Below are 25539 nucleotides of genomic sequence, written 5' to 3'. Positions count from 1 at the left end.
TCTGGGCTTTGCTTATTGATTTCCAGTAGAGTTTATATATTCTGGCTCCAAGCCCTTTGCCAATAACATGTATGGCAAATATCCATAGCTCTCTTTCTGTTCTTATTACAGTCTCCAGTAAACAGACGTTCTTAATTTTAATGGGTCCTAATAGATCATTTTCTTTTGAATTAATACTTACTGAGTCTTAAGAGATCTTTCCCATGATTATAATATATTATATATTATCCTGTATTATTTTTCTGAGCCCCCCGTCTCGGTATTCACATGAAGATTTGTGATTCATACAGAACTTGTGTTTTGTGTAAGAAATGAAGAAGAGGTAGAGAATATACCTGGCCTGGCATGGGGCAACCACTCAATAGGTAAAGCACCTACTATGTAAGTATAGGAATCTATCCAGAGCTCTCACTTAAGCCTAGTGCAGAAGCACATGTCTGTAAACCCAGTGCCCCACAGTGACATGGGAGAATCTCTGAGCTTACAGGCATGTTTTGTCCTGAATCAAGTATTCATGTGTTTGGATCTTCCTTAGTGCTTGAACAGCTGGGTATCTGGGTAGTTGATGCAATGCTGCTTTGTGAAGAACAGCTAGGCCAATCTGGGCATTTTTTTCCAAGACTAGGGGTTTCTGTGTGTAGCTCTGGCTGTATTAGAACTCACTCTGTAGACAAAGATGGCCTCAGACTCACAGAGATCCACCTGCCTCTGCCTCCCGAGCGCTAGGATCAAAGGCATGCGCCACCACAAGCGGCTTAGCTTGGGTATTCTTTAGCATCCCTTGTACATTTTAGAATTAGCTGATCAAACTACAAAGACAGCCAAGAATGAAGGAAGGAAAGGAGGAGTGGAAGGCCCTTGGTATCTGATTGGAGACATCATTGTATTTTAGACCAATATGGAAAGACTTGAATTCTTGCCAGTGCCAAATCTGCCACTCCAGTTACTTAGATACTCTGTTATTCCTCTAAGAAAATGGAAAATTTCTGCCAGAGACTTATAGACTTGTACAGTACTTGGTGTTAGATAAATATTTTTTTACATATGTATGTGTTTGCAGTATGTATGCATGTGCATATGTGTATTTGCATGTGTACAGGCACATGTGTTCAGGTATACATATATGCCCATGTGGAGGCTGCAGTAGAGTGTCTTGTTTGATTTCATTACACCTTATATACTGAGAGAGGTTTTTCTCATTTGAACCCGAGCTCACTGACTTGGCCAGTCTATCCAGCGACCTTTCCCCCTGGGATCCCCATTTCTATCCCATTTCTACCTCTACAGTTGGACTGCCACATCCTCCTGGCATTTGTGTGGGCGCTGGGGACTCGAACTCTGATCTCCACACTTGTACAGCAACCGCTTTACTCACTGACCCATCTACCCATCCCATATACACAATATTTTTTAATATTCTATGTGTCACATTATATCAAAATACCATTGATTATTTTCTACTAAATCTAAGAAAAAAATTTTAATTCTTGTGTTAATTTTAGCAGTTTGATGACTCTCTTAGATTTTTTTATATAGATACAGTATTGATTTTGTTGTTTGTTTATTTTGTTACTGGTCATCTTATTGAACTTCCTTATTAGTTCTAACACTGTCTCAGGGGCTTTTGGGTTCTCTAGGTAAAAATGAGATTGTCGTGTAATGAAGGATGTAATGTTTCTGTCTGGAAAGAGTATAGACTAGCTGTTAGGACGAGGCGTCTGCAGTCAGACTATGGTCATTTATTTTATTTTATTTTTCCTTTTATTTTTTTGAGACATGATCTCTCTGTGGCCCTGTCCCTCCCAGAACTCACTATGTAGACCAGGTTGGTTGACTTTGAACTCATAGAGATTCTCCTGCTTCCCACTCCTGGGTACTGAAATTAAAGGTGTTGACCACTATGCCTGACTGTAGACTACCCTAGTGTTTATCCCAGCGTTGTTACTTACTATGTGACTGTAAGTTATCCACTTAATTCTCTTTATGTTGGTATCACTAATTATAAGCAGCCTTTCATGGAGTGGCTGCAATATTAGCCGATAGAGCTGGCCAAGAAAGAGGGGCACCCTTTCAGCTTCTGCCACCAGCCAGTTTCATTACCTTCTAAATCTCAGCATCATATCCATCGGGCTTTGTTGTTGATGTTGTTGTTGATGTTATTGTTGTTCATTTGTCTCATTGTAATGGCCACTGGGCTACTTTCCCAACAGCGCTGGATAGTAGTGGGGCATGAAGGCTTCACCTAAAAGCACTGAAGCATATCCTGCTGATTTTTTTTGTAGGGAAAGATAGTTTTCTATATTTGATGTGTCTAAGGCAGTCAGTGTTAAGTTCTGAGATTTGTGTTATTCACATATAAATGAAAACACTGGTGCTGAAGTTGTCTTTAAATACTACCGAGGTGTGAAAGGAGAGACCACCCATCCCCCTCCCCATCCACCTACCTCCCCACCTATAAAGCCATTAGTATAACTTTTCCAGAGAACACACTTTGTTATGTTGTAAACCTCCTGAGGGTGCCTATGATGAGATCATCACGATGTACACTGGCCATCCATTGTTTGAGAACAGTATCAAATTCCTGAGTTTTTGTGTTTCATTAAACTCTTAGTAACTTGAAGTACATCTTCAAGCTATTTAACTTTTCAAGGAGGGAACACAGACTGTGTTCCTACAGGAAAGACCAGCTAACCTGTGTCAAAATTCAGTACTGTGGTCACTGTGTCCATGATGCCTCAATTCTGACCCTGTATTCCTCATTTTCTTGCAGTTTTTAAACATGTAGTGTATACAAACATACATGCTATAAGTGCACACATACATAAATATAAACACACATGGACGTACACACACACCCCTAAATGTGTAAATCCAATATGCTTAGTCTGTATAGTGTTACTTGTGTGTTTATATTTCAGACCTGACCACTTCTTGTTAGATAACCAGTTAATCCCCAGAGAAGTCTATTTTTATCACTTTCAGCATTTTTTAGTTGCCTATTGTCTTAGTTAAGGTTTCCATTGCTGTGAAGAGACATCATGACTAAGGCAACTCTTATAAAGAAACACATTTAATTAGGGCTGGCTTACAGTTTCAGAGGTTTAGTCCATTATCATTATGGCAAGAAACATGCTAGCCTGCAGGTAGACATGGTACTGGAGGAGCCAAGAGTTCTACATCTTGATCTAAAGGCAGCCAGAAAGAGACTGTCTTCTGCAGGCAGTCAGGAGGAGGGTCTGGTCACACTAGTCAGACTTGAGCATGTGTAGGAGACCTCAAAGCCCCATCTCCACAGTGACACACTTCCTCTAACAAGGCTACACCTCATCCAATAAGGTCATACCTTCTAATAGTGCCACTCCTCATGGGCCAAGCATATTCAAACCACCACATTTCACTCCTTGGCACCCATAGCTTTGTTCAAACACATGAGTCTATGGGGCCCATACATGCTATAAGTACACACATACATAAATATGAACATACATGCACACACTTAGCCATAGCATAATGCAAAATGCACTTAGTCCAATTTCAAAGGTCCCCATAGTCTATAGCAGTCTCAACAATGTTAAAAATCTGAAGTTTAAAATCCTTCCTGAGATTCGTGCAAGCCTTTAACTGTAATCCCCTATAAAATCAAAATCAAAAGGCAGATCACACGCCTCCAACATCACAGGATACATTACAATTTCAAAATGTCATAGTTAGGAAAGATTGGACCAAAGCAAGATCACAAATCATCTGGGCAAACTCAAAACTCTGCATCTTCATGTCTGATAGCCAACTCCTTTCATCTTTGTTGACTGCAGCACACTTCTTTCTCTTGGGCTGGTTCCACTCCCTGTTAGCAGCTTTCCTCAACAGATATCTCACAGCTCTAGCATCTCTAACATCTTGAGTTGTTGTCTCCAAGGCAACTTCAATTTCATAGCTTCTTGTTCCAAAGTCTGAGATCCACACATGAACTTCTTGGGCTCCTCTAAAGGGCTTGGGTCGCTTCTCCAGCTCTGCCCTCTGTAACACTCTTGGCTCTAGCTGACTCTATTCCACTGCTGCTGCTGTTCTTGGCGGTCATTGCATGGTACTGGCATCTCATGTACCGGGGCCTGGTTCTGCAAATAGGCTGCACTTTCACCAATAGCCTCTCATAGTCTCTCTTCATGGTGCCAAGCCTCAACTTCTTTGTATGACCCCTTCATTCCTGGGCCTTCTGCCACTGAGGCTGCACCTTCAGCCTTTCCTGGCTTCTCATAGTGCCAAGCCTCATCTGCTCTCCACCACACCTATAGTTCTTTGTCTATAGGTAGGGCACCATAAGATTTTTCATGTTAGCATATATATTGGTGTTGTACTTCTTCGGGTCTTGTTTAGGCAGCCATATTGTTGAGATTTCATGGGTATAGCTCCCCTGTTATTTCTAGAAGAAACAAATTCTCTACAGCAGCTTTTCTGATTCTTTGGCTCTTTTACTCTTTCTCCTCTTCTGCAAGGTTCCCTGGGTCTTAGGTGTAGGAGTTGTGTTGGAGATGTATCCACTAGGGCTGGACAGCCTGTGATCATGCATTCTCTGTATTTTCACCAGTTATGATTTCCTATAATAGTCTCCTTCTGTTACAGGAAGTTTCTTTGGTGAGGGGAGAGAGCTACACTTACCTGTGGTTCTAAGGATAGATATTTAAAGTATAGTTAGAGATTATGCTGGTTTGGTAAAGTGTAAGTCTTAAGTTCTCCTCTATGATCTTGCTAGCCTTGGTAGTAGGATAGGTTTTCAGTACCAGGCATGATTTCTCTCATATTGAGCAGGCCTGAAATCTAATTAGAGAGTTGTTAGTTATCACCAAGATATGAGTGCCATTATGGAACCTACATCGTGGTGTTACCGTGCCATTATGGTCACCATTGTGCTTCATAGGCATCACATCTGGAAGGACTACTGGATGCTTCCATTCCTGGAAAGTTTGCATACAACCTTCAGGTATGATGGAAGCTAGTTCCCAGGGAGGAGGCTTTCAAGTCATACCCAACACAGATCTCTGATCTCTGGATCTTATGTCCGAAATTAATGGTGTCTTCACAATAGAGACTTATCATCAACCTTGGGGACTCAATCAAGAGCAACAGCCATAGACTATTGCATTTTGAGAGTCTTTTTTTTTATTCCCTTGACCAAAAATTCAAAAACAGGTTTCTCATATCTAATATTTTAAATTTTTTAGGTAGTCTATGGTCCTTGGGATGATTATTTTCAGAACAAGTGGGGATAACTTTATATATGTATATGCATATACATATGTGTGTGTGTACAGACTTCTATATAACTTAGGTAAATAAGTAATGCTATTTTTCAGACTTTTTTGGTGTTATTTTACCTTCTTCCCTTTCTCCTTCCATGCTAACACCCTCCCCTCACTCCCAGTTATAGTTTTTACTATAGTTTAAGTTTTAGCTTTCCACTTGGTCTTTGAAATGATTTTACTGGGAGGTTGAGCCTGCCCTGGATCTTCTAGCCATTTGAAATCAGATGTTCCTATCCAGAATCACCTGCTTGTTTTTGCAGCTCCTAGCTTTCTGGGAATCTTAGAGAAATGCTATCCCTGGATATCTTTAGCTATGTGGAGAGCTAGAGATCTCTTCAGGACAGTATTCTGCTGGGCAGAATGGATGGTCAACAATTGCGATTTCAAAGAGCAGGTTCTCCAAAGATTTATTGTAGTAGGTAAATGAGAAAACCTTATTGGATCTGATGGGAAGACAGCTGGATTCTTAAAACACTTCCATTCTTAACCATTCCTAAGGACCCAATAAACAGAGACACCTCTAGGAGTTCTAGCCTCCTTAACTCATCCTCGTGGTTTGTAAATCCTGCAGTCTTTGAATGTCATGGTTTCGTCAGCCAATCGAGACCATCTATCTGGCTTTAGCAGCCTGGTGTTTTGGTGTTCATTGTTTCTGGTCTCAGGGCTTCTGCTGAAAGGGGAGCAGAGACAGAAAGCATACATTCTCTCAGTGCAAGCTTCCACAAGCTTCCTGAGTGCCACTGGGGCCAGCTGCTGGTGGAGAGCCAGACATCTGAGCTCTCTCCACTTACGATTCTCAGACCTTCGGTGACTTTGTCTTGAAAGCAAAAAAAAAAAAAAAAAAGGACAGGAAATAGAGCTAGTTTTATCCAAAGACTGCCTCTGAGGCATTTGAACAGAGAACAGTCCCAGTGCTGCCTGTCTTTTGTTGCATGAGAAATGGACAGTGCACTCTTGCCTTGATGCTTATCAAGGCCAGCTTGCTTATAACTTGTCCAGCACTCACGTGAAAGCAGAGGCTCTGGGATGTGAAAAAGGGCTATTCATCATCTATCACCCACATTTCCCAAAAGAGCAGAGGAGGAGAAGCTCAAAAACACCTTCATGGTAAGAAATGTGCCCCGTGTCAGTGGCTAGGCTCAAAGCACGGTGCAGACAGGCATGGGCAGCACCAAGCCCCTTTGGCCTCCCAAATCTCTGCCTAGACTCCAGAATGTTCATATGTATACACGTGTAAGCATGTGCATATATTTGAAAGCCAGAGGTCAACCTTGGGTGTCATTCCTCAGGTACCATTTGTCTTGTTTTGGGGACAGGGTCTCCCACTGGCCTAGGATTCTGAATGCAGTCTAGGTTGACTGGCGAGCAAGCCTCAGGAACCTACCTGTCTCTGCCTTCTCAGCACTGGGACTGGACTATAAGTATGCACCAGTAGGCCTTGCTTACTTTCATGTGGGTTCTGGGAGTCAGGCTCTTATGTTTGCAAGATAAGCACTTACAGACTGAGTAATCACAACCTCCCTAACTGAGTTATCTCCTCGGCCCCTTCTCTAGCTCCTTCATTCCTTCTCTTGCTCTCTCTTTTCTCTCTCTTCCCTACTGGATCCTTTTTTCTCCCACCTGTATTTGTTCCAATAAGCTGAGCTGTAACTCTGAGCCTAGCATATGGAATAGCTCATTTGTCAAGGATGTTGGGCCTAATGTTGGAGGCCCCCCTTCTCAAGGTTTTGCCTAAACTTACAACGATAAGAATATAAGAGAGGAACCTAGCATGCCCTGTTCCATTTTTTGTTGCACATCATTTCTTCACTTGGCCTCCCAGATAGATGGCTTTTTTTTTTTTTTTAGATATAGCTGACTCTGCCACTTCAGCAGGTTGGCATAAGGTCTGTAGAGACAGAGTTTCTAAGGAAAACCAGCTTTCTCCTCTCAGACAAAGCCAGCATACTTCCCATATGACTCTGAGCAAGGTAGAGAATTAAGGTGAAGTTAAGAGTTTAGCTTTCAAGAACCAAGTTCATAGTACCAAGTCTATGGGTATCTGAACCGTAATGTGTCTTATTGACAAACCAGGAATCAGACAGGCAGGGAATACTTGAAAACTCTTTATAGTTTTCTAAATTCAAGGAATAAAACATAACAGAATAATAATTTTCAAATTGCCCCGTCCTCAAAGTAAGTCCTTCCTCTACCAAGATGAATCCACCTGGCCACCAGTAGCCAACAGAATATATTGGAGCATGAGACCAAATATCTTGTGTGTCAGTCTCTTTCCCCCATGTTCCTTTAGCAATATGCTGGCACCCATCCCTCTGCTGGCCCAAGCAGCCTGCAGGACTATGATTTACCAGCACTGATGGCTGAGTGAACATTAAATATGTACCAGCACAGTGTGGGTCCTGCTTGCTTCCTTGTTTGAGTGCAAGGGATCCTATTATTCTTCCTGTAGAGATTCTTGACTGTGCAAATTAGTTCCAAAGAAAGGGTTAGCTTGCTATTCTGTCAGTATTGAAGAGTCACCTCTTAAAAGCAAAGAAGTGAAGGGAGTTAATTTCTTTTCTTCTTTTCTCAAAAGCTCATAGTCTTTGCAAAGAGTAAGACCAGTGGCACAAATGTGAACTTTTTACCATTGACATTTTCCAACCCAGTCTCCCTGGATCTCTCATGGGATGTGCCTCCTTGCTGAAGGTCAGCTGCCCGCCCCCAGTCCCTGCCTTTTTTATACAATCCCTAGCTTCAGGCTCTTCAGCTGAAAAGGCAAAGGCTTTTCCTGTAAGCTTCAGACCTATAGAATTGCAGGTGCCGACCGACTAATGAGACCCATCCCAGATAGAATGTATTTGAACATAAATTAGTGATGTCAGGAAACGCCAGTGTTCCAAAGCCTTTTAGGCCCTCTGACACAGGCAAAAAAAATAAAAAAGGACACCATGGCCTTATCTTATTATTTTGCATGAGGCTGGGAACTACGTGAGAAATCAAGGAAGACAAAATCCACAAAACCCTTTACTTGTCTTTAGCCCTATGGCAAGTTCATGTACTATTGAGTGCGTGGGAAGTGGTTTTTAGAAAACATGTGTGTACGTCTCTGTATTGAGTGTATACCACGTGTGTACAGTGACCACAGAGGCCAGAAGAGAGTGCCTGGAGCTGGAGTCACAGGCCATTGTGGGTGGGCTCACAAGGTCATTTTCCAGCATGGCAAATGCCTTTAATCACGGAACTGTCTCCCCCGCCCTTCAGATTGCTCTAAACTTCACCTCCTGAAACCACATTTCCTTTTCTCTGTGAAAGGGAAAAAAACACTGTCACATATTCTGAATATCTGTGTACTGAATGTGACAGCAAGCATTGTTTAAGTGTTGGGGAACACTGTGTGTGTGTGTGTGTGTGTGTGTGTGTGTGTGTGTGTGTGTAAACGTGTGTGGAGGCCAGATGCTATTGTCAAGTATCACTTTCTCTCCACCTTGTTTCTTGAAACAAGGACTCTCACTGAATCAGGAGCTCACTGATTCAGTGAAGCTGGCTAGCCAATGAGTTGCAGGAACCCTCCTGTATCTGTCCTCCTAGCTGTGGGGAAATAGATACCACCAATGTGCTTGACTTTTTACATGGGGGCTGGTGATCCAAACTCTGGCTCTCATGTTTGCATCGTAGGCATTTTCCTGACCAAGTAATTTCCTCCACCTGCAGCTGGCCGGTTAGTGATCTAGAGTGGTGGGCATCAGAGTCCCCAGGAGGTAAGGTGAGTCAGGCTGAAAGTGACCAGTGAAGGCCTGGAAGAGGGCTTGGTCCCGAGATGAGGCTTCTCCCCTGCATTTGACTCAGCCTGTGAGCAGAGAGGCCAAGGTTGTTTTTGGCTTTAGTGTCTGCTGTCTCTCACCACAATTGGGTTGCATAACATAACCACAAAGCCAGCGGCATAAGTCAGCGTTTATTTCTGTCCCGAACTCTGTGAGTTGGCCTGACTGTTTTGCTGATCCAGGCCACACCTGGCTGCTCTCAGCTGTACTTACCCAAGCCTCTGCAGTCACCTGCTGGGTCGGCTGGGACTGACCTAGTACTGCTGGAGTTTGGTCACCCCAGCTCCAACTGGTAGAGTTCTCAGAGTCTAGACAAACTTTCATCCAGTCCGATTGTGCTAAAGCTGGGCGCATAATCACAAGCCACCAGACTAGCTCCTGCTACCCAGCTGTGAGCATCTTTGGCTGACACTGTGGTTTGCTGATGGAGCCAGGGCCTTATCTCAGCTCTCAGTAATGACCTCTGTTTTCTTTGCTATGATGAAATACCTCAGGCTGGGTACTTTACAAAGAAGAGGGGTACGTTTAAGCCATTTCTGGAGGTCCAGTGACATGGTATTGGTATCAGTGTGGCTTTAACGAAGACTTGAGGGCGGAAGGCTATATGGCAGACTATGACAGGTGAGAGGGGAAAGAGAGATCAGATAGTTGGGCAGGAAGACATGAGAGACCAAAGGGAATCCTACAAGAACTACATTAATTATTCTCAAGGCACACTTTAAGGACCTCCCCACTAGGTGCTGCCTCTTAATACAGCTCACCATGCCTCCACATTGAACCCTTAGGAAGGCAGAACACACTTAAACTATATCCAAACTGTAGTAACCTTTTTGGCACATGTGCTCCCGGTTTCAGAGGGGAGAGGGTTAAAAGGAAAAGCTATTTATGAAGGTTCTGGGTGTTACCAGATCTACACAGGAAACAATGTAGAACGTGGAGGTGACACAGGAGCTGGGGGGGGTGGGGGGGAGGTGAGGCTGGAGGAAGGAGAAGAGAACAACAGATGCAGGGACAGGAAGGACTGCTGGGTTCTTGGAGGACAAGGATGAACAAGGCAGTCTCAGAAAACATATCTGAGACCTGAAGGGAAGCAGAAACAAGGTCTAGAAGAAATATAGATCAGAGATGAGGGGACAAACCAGGGTCCCCAAACTTTGGGACCCCCTTGGACCACATTCATCCTGCTATGGCTTGGTACACAGGACTTGCTCAGGCCACTCTCTCCAGCAAAGCATTCATGAGCCTCCACTAAGACACTATATGTCTCTGCACACTCATCCCCTGAAGGTGCTAGTGTAGGAAGGATGAAAATATCTCTTCCTGTTTAATGAGGCCAGAGCACAGGGGTTCTATCATTATTTCATAGTAATAATTCTGATGCAGATCTCCATCCAGGCTTAAAGATAGTACCAGCCTTGTCTTAGTCAGGGTTTCTCTTCCTGCTCAAAACGTCATGACCAAGAAGCAAGTCGGGGAGGAAAGGGTTTATTCAGCTTACACTTCCACATTGCTGTTCATCACCAAAGGAAGTCAGACTGAAACTCACACAGGATAAGAACTTGGAGGCAGGAGCTGATGCAGAGGCCATGGAGGGGTGCTGTTTCCCTGGCTTGCTCAGCTTGCTTTCTTATAGAACCCTGTACTACCAGCCCAGGGATGGCACCATGCACAATGGGCCTTCCCACCTTTGATCACTAATTGAGAAAATGTCTTACAGCTGAATCTCATGGAGGCATTGCCTCAGGGAGGCTCCTTTCTCTGTGACAACTCCAGCTTATATCAAGTTGACACAGAAAACCAGCCAGTACCAGCCTGATACAAGAAGGGCACTCACTGGGGATCTGAATTCTAGGTGCAAAACCCAGGCAATATGGAGCATTGCTGCTCAAGAAAGACAGGGGATTCCAGCCTTGGTTTAGGTCAATTTTACTTTATGGCGCTACCAGGGAAGTAAAGGAGGGAGTTTCCAATCCTGCTTGATGACCCTCAACAAAGAGGAGCTGCTAAACTTTAATGAACTGTAAATGAGAATCTACCTCTGCTCTATCTTCCTCTCAAAAATAGGTGGAAAGAACGTCGAAGGAGACATCTTGGAACTAACTTTGATTCTGTTGGTACTCAATCTTCTGGGCTTAGATCAGACAAGGACCCTAAAGATCTATGATTGTGACAAAGGCCAGGCAGGCTATAGGATGTAACAGATGTCTAGGTGACCAGACATCACAGCTCGTGCTTAGAATTCCAGCACTCAGGTATCAGAGGCAGGAGGATTACCACAAGTTCAAGGATAGCTTCATTGAAACAGCAATCTCCAAGCCAGCCAGAGCTATGTGGAATTTTATTAAAAGCAAAGCAAAGCAAAACAGTGTTTGGTGTTTTGAACTAAAGGTACTGAACCTATTGGATAGATCGTGAGTGAAGGTAGAGTATGGTACTAGCATGACCCCACCCACTTGTACCTGCCTCCAGAACCAGCCAGACACTGCTTTAAACACACACACACACACACACACACACACACACACACACACACACGAATGCATGCACTCCCAAATGCACTCCTGATGTCTTCATCTTCCACAGATGCAAATTATCTCTGTTTTGATAAACTCTGCCTCAGGTCTCTGACCGTGTTCCTGCATGTTGCTCATGGTGAGCAGTGGACAGCGCTAAAGACCTGATTATCAGATGACAACTGAAATCCAAGAATTCCATGAGCAGCCCCTCCCAAAGAAAATAAGACTATAGAGAGAGTTGGGATGGAGCTATCTATAAGCAGATCAGACAGGAGAGAATGATCTCTCCCCCCCAGTTAAGAAGGATCAGCTACGAGGAAGTATCCTATAGCTGGCTTCACAGTGTCTTTGTCTTATTAATATTCCTGTTACCATATAGGGGACAAACACGGTAGTGGCAAAGAAAAAGGTAAGTTGACATGTCAAGATATGAGACTTGGCTTATGCCTGGATCAGACCCTCCCTTAGAAACAAATAGTTAAAAACTCAGTCTACCAATGAGCCTTCACTTGTAGGTTGGTATTTGGCTGTTGCCCTTTACTATTAGTCACAGGTTATGGATAGATCTGTGGATTCTTGTCTGTCCCTGCTTGCCCTGGTCCAAAATTACCAATCTGAGTCAATGGAATTCTTTCTGGAAAGCGAGAAAAGGCATGGTGGCGTGGGTAGCTCACCTCATGGTAGATAACCAAATGACTATCCCCATCTCTGATCTAAAAATGAACCAGAACTCCTTCACACTCCACATAAGGAGGCGGGGTCACAAATGGCTGGAAGCTTCCTGGATTCACGCTTACCTCACCAACCCAGTCTCTGTCCGACCTATGTTCTCCCTGCTTCCTTTCCTTGAGAAGTGAGGAAGAGAAAGAGATACAGTTAGTTGGGATGAGATTGGACCTACTGTCTATCACAAAATTTCCCTCAGGCAGCTAGAAGCTGGGTAGGACTGACCAGCACTGGGCTGTGGCAAGACTCCTGTTAACATCTGCTGTTATTTGTGGTCTTTGACACACTCCTTAGTTGTAGAGGGCCACTTTCCTAGTCATTCAGAAATGCTATGTATGGACCATAGAATGTAGTATCTTAACAATACTTGAACCATTTGCAGACTACCTGTGTCTCTGGGGATAGCTGGCCCGGTGGTTCGGTAAGAGTACTGAAGTTCACAACCCTACACCACATGTCATTGCATCTGTTGACTTATCTTAGACTTTTAAAGCAAGTAAAACTTCATTTCATTTCATTTCTGAGCAAGTGACCTTCCTTTTTGCTTATTTTAACATATTTTAATTTACTCTTTGAGAATTTAACATGTTCATGCGATGTATTTTGATCATGCCCCTTCCCCGTCCCCACTTCCAGTTCCTTCCATGTGCCTCTCTTTCGCATCCCTTCTCTCAACTTCATGTCCTCATTTTTTATAGCTCATCAACAGAGTTCAATCAATGCCCAACTACACATGGGTGAGGAGCTATCCACTGAAGCATGGCTAACTTATCACAACCGTAAAGAAAACTGGCTGTCCATCTCTTGGTGTAACTTACCACAACCATAAAGAAAACCGGCTCTCAATCTCTTAGTAGCTACTCAGCCAGGGGTGAAGGTTGTGAGCCCTCCTCCCACTCATGCTGGCATCTTGACTGGCTTGAAATTGTACAGGCGCCAACAGTTCCTGGGAGTTCATGAGGACAGTGGTCTTGTTGTGTCCAGAGACACTGTTTTGCCCCAGCCTTCCTCACTCCTTCTTAGAGTACTTTATACTCCCTCTTCTAGTAGGCTTCCTGACCATTGGGTGGAAGGGCCATGATATACATGTCCCATTTATGACTGAGCACGTCACAGATACATGTTCTTCACATTTGAACCACTGCCCAGCTGAGTTTGTGAGTTAGAATCATGAGTTGCCAACTCCCAGCTGTCAATACCCTGAGCAAGTTCAGTCCCACTACATCATTATTCTGGCCTTCTTGACTTGCTGTCCATTGACAGACTCCAGGTAGTAACATTCGGTTTGCTGGTGTAAAATCCAGAGGCTTCAGAAAGCAATTGAGAAGGGAAAAGGAAGAAAGTATTGGTCTATTATTTCTATGCAGTGCTGAACATTTTAAGCATTTAATATTTTTCTAAGCATATAAATCTAATATCTATCTTATCTGTAGCTCAGCAAATAGAATCTGACGAACCAATGTGGGCTTCTCCCACACAGTGTAATCAGCCTCCTAAAAACAAAAACAGAGGCTTATCTGAAGGGTGATCAATATTGGTATGAAAACTGAGGGCTGGTGACTAATCCGGAGGAGGGTGAGTTGACAGAGGACTTTAGCCAATGTTTACAGAAGCTATTTGCTCAGATTTTATCAGGTGATAATTGTGCATCGATATTTATTATGAATCCTCCAGATGAAGACTCCATTCCAGGAGGTCAGGACAGAGCTGGAGTCTGGGGACCTGAAGTGGCAATGTGGTGAAGCACATTGCTTCTCACATCTCAGAAGAGCACAGTACCCCTCAAAATCTCAGGAGGAGAGTCCTAACCACTGCCTTCCACAGAGGCCCCTACGCTTGCAACAGGTGCTGGTCTGTGGAAGGAGAGGAGCAAACTTGGCCTCGGGACCATCAAGTTCACTTCCTAGATGTCTGTCCACTTATTTCCTTTTAAGACGACAATCATCCTGCCTGTTGTCTATAGCTCAGAATTGCTGTGGAGGTGCAGTGGGTAGAAACTGGCACTGTGGTTTCCTTATTTGGCTCAGGGATACAGGCCCTGAAAGGTTAGGTCCCAATCTTTGGAAGTAGAATTCAAAATGTGAACCCTGGTACCTCTGGCCACAGAACTTTCAACATAAGCAGGTGCTCCTGGAAGATTTTAGAACAAAAGTTATTCAGACTGAGGGATGGAACCATCTGAGATAGCATCACCTAGAAGCTAATGAATGATGCAGAATTTCAACACCCGCTCCCCATCCCCCATAAACCAGGTTGCATCCACATCAATCAGGTGACTCTGGCACACCCTGAAGTTCAGGATCACTTTGATAGATGAACTGAAACATAACATGAGAGTCTCACCATGCGCTTATGAAACCCAGATGGGAACCTACATAATCCAACAAGCTGTGAGAACCTAGTGGTGTGGGTAGGGGCAGGCATGCACAAAGAAGTGTACAAGGGAAATTGTGCAAGGGCAGATTGGCAGGAAGTCTTAGTAACTGCCATCTGACATCACATTGTCAAGGAATCTTCCCTCGTGAAAAAAAACCCTAAGCCCTCCAAGAGAATATTTCTTGTGTGGATATCCCTACTTTTGGAAGACAGTATGGCACATTCTTTCCTTCCTTCTTTCCTTCCTTCCTTCCTTCCTTCCTCCTTCCCTCCCTCCCTCCCCTTCTTCCTCTTCCTCCTCCTTCTCTTCTTCCTCCTCCTCCTCCTTTTTCTTCTTTACAAGAGAAGGATAAACCAGGAAGAAATTCTTTGCCAAAACTGCCATAGGTCCCTCTACTCCTGTGGCCCTTGGAGGATACTGTCAGGTCTTGTTTACTTCTGGAGTGAGTCCTCTTTGTTTCTGTATAGAGCATAGATAGCATTCTCAGGTTAGGCAAGAGAAGCTTCAGTTTACAGAACACTTTTCTCATGAGTGTTATCTTTGAGTTAAATCCTCTTCCCGTCCATTCCAGCTGCTATGGCAAAATATCATACTGAAGTTCATTTTTCTCAGTTCTGGAGGCTGGAGAGTAAAAGCTCAGGGTCCTGCTTCCTGGGTCATGGATGATGGTATTACAGAGCATTGTCTACCCACTAACACTCATATAAGAACACTAGTCCTACTTACGAGGGCTCCACTCCCATGAATGAGTCATTTCTCCTCAACCTACTCTCCTAATGCTGCCCCCTTGACTAGGATCTCAGCATATGAATTTGGTAAGGGTGTGTAAGCAGCTAGATAGCAACAGATCCTAAACTCACAAGTATGCTGATGTGTCACTTTAGAATACAATGAGCAGGAATTCCTGGACTAAGATATAGGCACATGTATACACCAGTGCTTTGAGATGTGCAGAAAAGCATCTGCTCTCACTCACTGATTATTGGATATTAGCCTAGAACCTTGAAATGCCCAAGATGCAACTCACAGGCCACATGAAGCCCATAAAGAAGGAAGACCAAGTGAGGGTGATTCGGTCCTTCTTAGAAGGAGCAACAAAATACTCAAGGGAGCAAATATGGAGACAAAGTGAGGGACAGAAACTGAAGGAGGGGCCGTCTCAAGACCACTCCACCTGAGTATCTATCCCATGTGCAATCACCAAAGGTAGATGCTGATGTGGAAGACAGGAAGTGCATGCTGATAAGAGCCTGATATGGATATCTCCTCAGAGGCCTTCAAGAGTCAGACATATTCAGAGGCAGATGCTCACAACTAACCATTGAACTGATCATGGGGTTCTCAATAGAGGAGTTAGAGTGAAGACTGAAGGAGCTGAAAGGATTTACGGCACCATGAGGAGAGCAACAATACCAACCAACCACAGCTCCCAGGGTCTAAACCACCAGCCTGGGAGCACTTAGGGGGGGATCCAGGGCTTCAGCTGAATATGTAAAAGTGGAGGGCCCTGCTGGGCATAGGTGGAAGAAGAGAACCTTGACCTCATGAAGGCTGGATGCCCCCGGGGGTGGGAATTTTGAGGGTGGGGAGGTGGGAGTGGGGGGGTAGATAGAGGTTACATCCACAGAGAAGAAGGAGGAGGGGCAAGGGGATTGGGGGTTCCGAGGGGGTGGTGGGGGATGGGGTAAGGGGACAACATAGGAAATGTAAATAAATCATCCAATAAAAAAAAAAATTAAAAAAAAAAAAAGCATCTGCTCACCACTCAGCAGCAGAAAGTCCCATCCTAGGAGTAAGGTACCCAGTGAAAGTTGACAGTAGAAGAGGCTACCCAACCTAGCTCGCCCTATACTTTCCTAGGCAGCATAAGTGAAGCTATGCAACACTCCCAGGAAGCTTAGGACTCTCTGAAATTATGGTAACCTGTGTTTTCCTGTCTCAACACTGTGACTTCTAAGAACTATGTTATTTAGTCCTTTTGAGTCTGAGAACCATGTGTGCTGGCTAGTTTTAGATCAACCTGACACAAGCTAGAGTCATCTGAAAGGAGGGAGCCTCAATTGAGAAAATGCCCCTGTAAGATCCAGCTGTAATACATTTTCTTAATTAATAATTGATAGTGGAGGGTCCAGCCCATTGTGAATGGTGCCATCCCTGAGCTGGAGGTAGTCCTAGGTGCTATAAGAAAGCAGACTGAGCTAGACATAAGGAGCAAGCCAATAAGCAGCATCCCTCTTTAGCTTCTGCATCAGCTCCTGCCTCCAGGTTCCCACCATGCTTGACTTCCTGTCCTCACTGCTCCTGATGCTGATGTAACTAAAACTCTTTCTTTCCTAAGTTGCTTTTATTCACGGAGTTTCATCATAACAATAGAACACTATCTAAGACAAATTGGTATCAGAAGTGGGGTGTTGCTGTAATGAACTAACCTTGTTAATTTTTGGAGGATTGTGGGAAGACTTTGGAACTTTGGACTAGAAAAGCCATTGAGTGCTAAGAGCTCAGTGAGATGCTCTGTGGGAGCTTGGAAGTTAATAATGCTGAGGACAGTACAGACAATGGTCTGGCTTTTGAAGTTTCAGAAGGAAGATCCAAATTTCCTGAGTCAAGGTGTCGTTTGTCCCTATTGTGCCATGCATAACTTATGTCCCTGTTCCAAAGGATCAGTTGGAAATATCAGACAGAGTTGGTCACTGTCTTCTAAAAGGATGCAGACTAAGGGAGAGTATTTTATCCCGATGGATAAAATAATGTCCTGGGTTACATATTTCATTCACATGTAGCTGCTCACGTCTATAAAATCAAAGCATATGGTAATAAACATATCTAGGACCCTAAAGGCTGTGGTTGTAATTTTGGCTTCTTTTCCTACTCCAACCCAACACACACACATCTGTTTTCCTGTATTGACTTCTCTTTAAAGTAGCCAAAATAGAACTGACTAAATCAAATTTTCCATGATTTGTTGTTTGTTGTTGCTGTTGTTGCTGTTGTTGCTTTATGAATGTCTGGATGGAAAGGATTTGAATTAGGATGCCTTGACTCCCATCTTATTCACAATGTCTAGACTCATGTGAATTTTAAGTCTTGTTTTGTGAGTATAGAGGGAGTGATTTCAGCCCAACTAACAACAGTTCCAGAAGGTGAATGTTCAAAGGGCACCCCCACCCCACTACCAGTTCTCCCTCTGGTGCATGGCTTCTTCACCTCTTTCACCACAGCTGACATCAGAGTTAAGCAGGCACAGAGGGATGGGAGTAAAAGAGAAAGGAAAAACAAGTTGAGTCACATCCAAACTAGACTGTGAGAAGCAGCCCTGGCTCTCCTTTCTTCCAATCCCCGCTTGCTAACTGATGTCCTCCATCACCAAGATGAACTGGGTTGGCTTGCTATTGACATTTAGGCAATCTTTGCAATAAAGCTTAACAGTTTCTATCCCCTATATGACTTTGTCAATGTTTTCAATGACTCACCTTCCCTGTTGACTCCTTTCCCTTTTCTTTTCTTCTTTCCCCTCAAGCATGCAAACGCAAAGAGCAAGAACCAAACAAAGACAGGAACAACTCCCAGAAGAAATCCCGCCTGGTGTTCACCGACCTCCAACGCCGAACACTCTTCGCCATCTTCAAAGAGAACAAGCGTCCTTCCAAGGAGATGCAGATCACCATTTCCCAGCAACTTGGGCTGGAGCTGACCACTGTCAGTAACTTCTTCATGAATGCCCGGCGCCGCAGCCTGGAGAAATGGCAAGATGACCTAGGCACAGGGGGCTCTTCATCCACCTCCAGCACTTGTACCAAAGCATGATGCAAGGACTCTCACCTGGGCACAAGTCATCTCCAAATGAGGATAACACATACCAAAAACCAAAACCAAACCAAACCAAAAAAAAAATCACAAAGACATCAGATTCTTAGCTGGGGCCCTTCACTGGTGACTTGAAAGCACAATTCTCTTGAAATTTCTAATCTAGCTGTAATCATAGGCCAGGTGTCCATTTTCTTTTGTTTCATTTTAAATGGCTACAGAGTCCAAGTGCACGCTGAAAATTAATTTCTTTGAATCAGACACTATCCTCTGATGCTGTGCATCCCAGAGATCCAAATGGGGCCATCTTAGAGTGAGTTAATTACAGCATGGTGTCAACCAAGCTCAGTGTAGCTGTAAGCATCAATCGTCCTATTCAGGCCCTGTCAACCTCTTGCTAACATTAGTTTCCCATGAGTCATAGTGGGTGTTCGGCCTGAGTATAGACAGTTTAGGATTCTAAAACACTACGTTAAGAGAAGAATTTAACAAGAAAGGCCTCATTTGCTCCCCAAGTGCTTAGCCTCTTTATATCACAGTACATTAAAATTCTCAGCCATAACATTACAAAAAAAAATCAGAATGGTAATTACTGAGCACAAGTTTTAAATATGGAAATCAATAAAAAAAAATCCAAGGACATGATTTTCCAACTCAGGCATCTTTTCACTGGATAGTTTAGAAAGCTTTGATTTCAGTTTACAGTTTTTCATTTCCTTACCTCCTGGAAATCTCATGTGGTCTTCTGGATCCGTCAAAAAAAAAAAAAATCAATTCACTTGAGCTCAAAGTATCAAGCACAAAGAAGACAAACAGAAATACACGGAAGGTTCTGGTTTCAATGCATCCAGTTTGACAAGGCAGTTTACACCCATCTTTACGGTTGTGAAGTCATTAGGGAATTAGTGGGAATATGGCTTCAAGCACATTTTGCAGTTTGATACAAATTCTGTTTGTATACGACGCAGATGCACACTCAGGAGGCCAATTTAACTGTTACAGTACAGGAGCAAATGCATCATTTTAAAAGATCTAGATTTTTTTTAGATCATTACTGTGCCCTTGATTTACTAGTCACCCAGTTCCTCCTATGTGCATTACGACTGTGGTTCATTCTTGTTCTTGCTGATTCGTGTTGTTCCCTATCCCATCCCATTAGTTGGGATGTCTCTATTGTTTTCTACAAAGAAACAGTTTAGCAAGCCACTTCCTGTCGTCTCTTCCTTCCTCTCTTCCATTGCTGATTCATCCTTGTAAAACAGCCGACAGAATCTGGAGAGAACACAGCACACCAAAGAAGCAGAATACTGCAAACCAAAGACATTTGTTACCTGCCATTTTCTAGCCTACAAATACTGTGATTACTTTTAGAAATCAGAGCGCCTCTGTAACTCCGAGTGGCATTCGGCTCTTGTCTTGGGCTCACCACCTGGCTGAGCAGACCAGCTACATCAATGACATTAGCCAAACATCCAGGCAGTGGCATCACCATGCCAGCTCTGGTTGTCACCTTCCCATAGCAAGTGGAAGAGGGCCCACAGAACTCTGGGAGATTACAAAGGTCACTATGTGCATATTTACCAGTGAATGGCCCCAGGTGGGCACCACAGGGAGTTCAGAGCAAGCCAAAAGCTTCGATGACTCTTTACAGACACTTGAGACTGACTTTTGTATGAATTACTTAACTGAAACCAAAGAAACTTTTTCTGCACCTACTTCTGCAACAAACAGAACTGTCCCATTGAATGAGTAAATGATTCCATCAATCACTGGAAATCACCACCAATGGAAAAAGCACGCTAGAATTAAGAAACAACAAAACCACCGAAGACACACTGTGTTCAAACAGACCTTTTGGGACATTCTTATTTTTTATTTTTTTGGAAGCAGATTTGAAAGAAAGGGTTGAGACACAAATCAAAGTACAGAAGAGCCTCAATGGCTGCTGCTTCATATGACAACTCACTCGGTAATCTTAACGTTGAAGATTGTCTTTAATTTGTGCCTATGCAGTTTTTCAAAAGAACATGGAAACAGAGCAACAGAAACCTCAACAGCTACAATACCAAAGATGAGGATTCTCACATCTTTTTGTCTCAGTTCATTACCTTCTTTTGCCTGGCTAAAATACTTATAGCATCATTGATCTGTACAAAGGTAATCGATTTTGTTTCTTTAAGCAACAAAAGGAAAGAGTCATTTGTTTGATTTTATTGTTTCCCTTTAGTTTTGTTTTATGGCTTTTTACCCAACATGGAATCCCCCCCTATACATAAGGTTCCATGGACTCCAAATTTGAGATGTCAGGATACTGAAAAATGTTCCTTTCTCTCTTCAGCAGAGCATGGGAAATATTCTTGTCGCTTGAATGTCCGTGGCTTAACCCTTAGACTTGGTTGCTTCTGTGTTCAGTCTTGTCATTAGGGGAGGGAAGGGGAGCAAGGATCAGGGGTAGGAGTCTAGGCGATCCATCCTCTCCAGAACCAAAGAATTTATAGAAAAATTTACAACCTCATCTTCATGTGATTGCCACATATTAACAGGGCTTCATTTGGGGGTGGGGAAACATGTAAAAAGAGTTGCCAGTTTCTACTTTTCTATTAGCTTTTTAAAAAAAGATCAGCTGTAAAGTTGCATTTCTAAAGAAAGATATATATAGAGATATATATATTAAATGTACGAGTACACATATAGATGAACCCGCATTGGTGATAACCCAAAATTTTTGCTATCCAACTTTTTGGTTTGTCATATGCACCCTTTGTTGAGTATTCACAACTGTGCTCATTTCTCATGCCATTCCAGAGTTAATTAGCCACTGTGGTTGTCTGGCAGTATTCATTGTTTCTATGTAAGTGTATGGTCAAAGTTGAAATCCATTTAAGCATTTTCACACGTAGCCTGCTGATGAATGGATTCGTGATGGGAGTTTTATTTCTATTTAGTCATCTCTATTCTATGCCTCAACAATGATAAGCAAGGTTTAGCCAACAGACTAGCTCAGAGCTGCACAGTAGGTAACGTATCCTCTATCATTGCTGGGATTGCTTGGTGATTCATTCTCATCTGCTGTGGAGCAGAACACCAGAAATCAGGACTGACAAGCTTGAGTGCAACCTTAGCTGGCACTGGGGTAGAACGGGATTGTTGGTGGGGGAAGGATCTCAGTCCTGGAGAAAAGACATACAGCAGGCTGTGAGGAGAGTTCCAGATTCCTGTCCCTGGAGAGCTACATCATTTGCCTTTCCTCTTTACTCACCCAATGTGGGCAGTCCTGTGGAGGGAGAATCATATCTAGAGCTGAGAGAATGTAACCCTGAGTTATTTTTGTAAGTTTTCATACCTAGGGAGTGGTCCTTTCACTTTCCTCTTATCCTTTGCTTATAATCCATGGACCTTTGGTCAAATGACCAAGAAAAAGCATATCTCCTCAGAGGTTTGCTCCCATTTCAGCTTGGTCAGATGAATATTAACTTGGGTCTTACTAAATGAGTCCTTGTGACTTGTGGACAATGGCAATGATGGTTCTGCTTGAATACAGAGTATGGAACAAAGCATCTTTCTTTGGTTAGTGACTGACACTAATTAACAGCATTTGGGACTTTGCATCCTTGGAAGATGATAGCATGAAGGAAAAAGACAAGAAATTCCCTCTAGTAACTCTTGAGAAATGTGTCTTCTATCTCAAATCATATCAAAGAGAAACTTGCTTTCAAAAAGTTGTGTGTGTGTGTATATATATATATTATATATATATATACACATAAATGTGTATGTGCATCTGTACACATATATGTCCAAATTTCAGGCCATACAAAGTATCATTTTGCTAGATAGCTAAAAGAAAAATTAGTGTACTGAAAAGTTATAGAATTTAATTCAATGTCTTTTCTCAAAGCCTTTAAATTTTTTAAGTAACAGTTTCAGAGGAAATAACCATTTGGACTTGACTATAGCCTACAGTCTACATTCTTAATCCAAAAAAAAGTTCCAGGCTACTGCCACCATCAGCAACAATGGGACACTGTGAAAGAATAGTTCACAGCCAAATTTCACCTTCTTAGGGTGACAGAAATCCAAAGTTATTGAGTGAAAGGTATATGTTTCCTTAAGCCTTCATATAACTAAGCTTTATTTTTCTTCTCAATGTGATTTTAATAATGAAGATTCGATTCCTTCATTCTTAGAATTCTTTTAAAGGAGAGCTAATATATTAAAAAATACAATGACAATAATACAATTTAATTTAAATATTTGAAAGATTTTCCCATAATGTAAAAGAGTATTTGGTGTGTACCATATAGTGGTACAGGCTATTCTGAGCAGGAAGGAAAGATCAGAGTTGGATACATGGTTCCTGTTTCTCAAAAGGCTCTTAGCAGCTTCCACTTTTGAAACCCAATCTCTTTGTCATTGCAAACTAAAGCAAAACAAAACCTAGGCTGGTAAACCTAACACACACACACACATAAACACACAAATGCATACATGCATGTACACAGTTTCCTAAGGCAAGCAGTGAGTTTCAAAGCCAAATATTAATAATTAAGTTTTAAATAATCAAACATTGTCTATGTTGGGAATTCATGTCTTAATGCCAGGAAATTAAAATTGAATAATTGTCAAACAAATCGTCACTATTCAGTAGGTACAGAGAGGAATCTTTTCATTATCAAAAATGTTAATGGATGTGTCTATTAGTTTGATAGTATCAAAATAGCATGAAAATACACTTTTGGAGGAAATGGGTCTTTGGGAGCTTGTCTAATTGGAAATTTTCAAAATCTACAAAACAAAGTTCCAAGGTTGTTAAAAAATAATAATAAGGTCATTAAAAACAGGAGAAAGTAGGTATCTGTGGTTAATGTTGACCACATGGCCCAGCCACTACTTTGACAATATCTTTTCCAAATTACTACCCAATCAGGGCTGACTTTTTACTGTCCTGTAGCAACAGGACAGTAATGCTCTGACTCAAACTTGCTAATCTAACCGAGGGAGTGAGCACGAAGCAGGTGAAGAAGAAGGAATAGAACCTTTCTGATGGTTATTTGCAAAGCTAGAAAGGTTAACAGTTCTGTGCCATTGGCTAACCATAGAGACCAATTGTAAAAAAAAAAAAAAAGTCTCACTTAAGAGGAGAACCCCAAGTGGTTGCCTGGACTGCAACTGCAGAGGCCCTAAGTCCTGTTTTTCTATCAATGCTTTGTTTCTTTGTGAGGTAGGAGGTAAGGGTAGATGGATGACTGATTTATCTTAGAAAATCTCAAGAACTTATGAAACAAAACTTAGTCTTGAAATAACATCGGATCTTGTGTGTGTGTGTGTGTGTGTGTGTGTGTATGCAAAACTTTTCATTACTGCCCAATGGGTTATGCTATAAGTCCACAGGACCTCAAGTGCTCATTGACCTTAAGTTACTCAAGTGACTGTCACAGTCATAGGAAAGTGAAAGATAGAATCTCAGCTCTACCTCTCTAGACTGAGTTAGGTTGGTTGACATTACTCAGCTTATACAAAATTTTTTTTAGTGGAAAAAATATATGTGAGAAAAAAGAATCACCAAAGGTTAGTCATTCCATGGGAATCTTCCATTTGACTCCACTTCTAGCAGCATTTTACATGGCATTAACCTTGTCCTTGTTAGATAAGTCTGCCTGGCATTTATACTGTCTGTGAGCTTGAATGTATACAGATCTAGATACACATTTCAACATATATCCTCATAGTTGACTTTACATCCACATACGTTGCCTAGAGGTATCTAGACTGTGTACATGCAAGTGTGTACAGACATGCTTGATACATATATACATTGTAATCTGTTACAATAAATAAATTTCAAATCATCATGCAACATGGATGTGATACTTTGACAATGTACCTTGTCTTTTTTGTTATTTCTTGTAATGCTGAAAACCAAAGTGCGGAGATGTAAGCAGAGGTGTCTCGCCATCTTCATCCATCATGATACTTGAAATCATTTTCATTTGGGTGCAGCCACGACAAACAACTTTAGGTGGATCATTGGATATTATTTCATTGTCTGTGTTAGATGTTTAATGACTTTGGTTGAATAGCTTTATTCTGGATCTCTCATAACTAAAGCTAAATCCAAAGACCTTAAAAAGAACAAAAAAGGGGGTGGGGCGGGATGATGCAGAGTAGGGTGCAAGCCAATGGCAGAAAATGGGGTCTGGTTGCCAGGGTTGAAAGAACAAAGGTGTGGTCTTGTGGAGATTGTGTTAGCTAGTGGGGGGAGGGTGATGACTTTTCCTCCACGTTTGTCACATCGAAATGGTCTTTAATGTGATAAAGCTTTAGAAGTTATACTTTGCTGCTTTATTTTATCTTAGACTATAGAATGAAATGACCTGTTTTGTCCACCAAAAACCAACAACAACAACAACACAAAAACCCAAAAACTGAAGACAACCCCTCCCCACCCCTCAGCTATATTTTAATAGTTCTCTTTCAGTTGTGATCCAACAAGCTGATAATATAATTAATTTATTTAAATTAGTTTCTTCTATGCTAGCATGTAGGATTCGGGTAATTATTTAATTCTCCTTCCTTGGTTTGATTTTAATCCTGATTCTTATTTATCCAAATTGAGAGCAGTGGTGCATCTGAGATGCAAAACCCTGGCTGCTGTATAACTCTAGTGTAGTGTGCTTCATAAAGCGGTGAACTTCTGTTACAGGGAAGAAACGTAGGTTACAATGAAAACGAAAAACAATCTGGGTGTATTTCCCTTCTTGGATTAACTTATAACATAGTTTAATGGTTATTAAATTATTTAATTTAAGTTCACAGCCCCACCTGGTACCAGGCGAACTTCACCTCTTAATTACCGGGGCCCTCAGAGCCTTTCTATTGTAACTTATTTATTTAACTTATTCAGCGTCTGCGACAGATGCGCTGTATAGTTTGTGTTTGTTATTTAAAACAACAGAGAGCACTGCGGTTTGTTTGCTGTCAGAACAACAGAGCAGATTTGTGGACAAGCA

At 42.3% G+C, this 25539-nt stretch overlaps 1 protein-coding gene across 1 annotated transcript in view; it reads left to right on the top strand.

The window, feature by feature from the left end:
* Nucleotides 1-18757, top strand: part of Onecut2 (one cut homeobox 2) — a 49055-nt gene extending 30298 nt beyond the window's left edge. The window contains exon 2 of the mRNA XM_028774318.1: nt 18243-18757. Coding sequence (XP_028630151.1) covers nt 18243-18529 — 287 coding nt within the window. The 3' untranslated portion in view covers nt 18530-18757. The remainder of the gene's footprint in view (nt 1-18242) is intronic.
* Nucleotides 18758-25539: the final 6782 nt, after the last annotated feature.

Source organism: Grammomys surdaster, unplaced genomic scaffold (assembly GCF_004785775.1).
Source record: "Grammomys surdaster isolate TR1022 unplaced genomic scaffold, NIH_TR_1.0 239, whole genome shotgun sequence".
Lineage (NCBI taxonomy): Eukaryota > Metazoa > Chordata > Mammalia > Rodentia > Muridae > Grammomys > Grammomys surdaster.
Note: the sequence above shows the minus strand (reverse complement) of the source record. Positions and strands in the feature narration are given on the sequence as shown.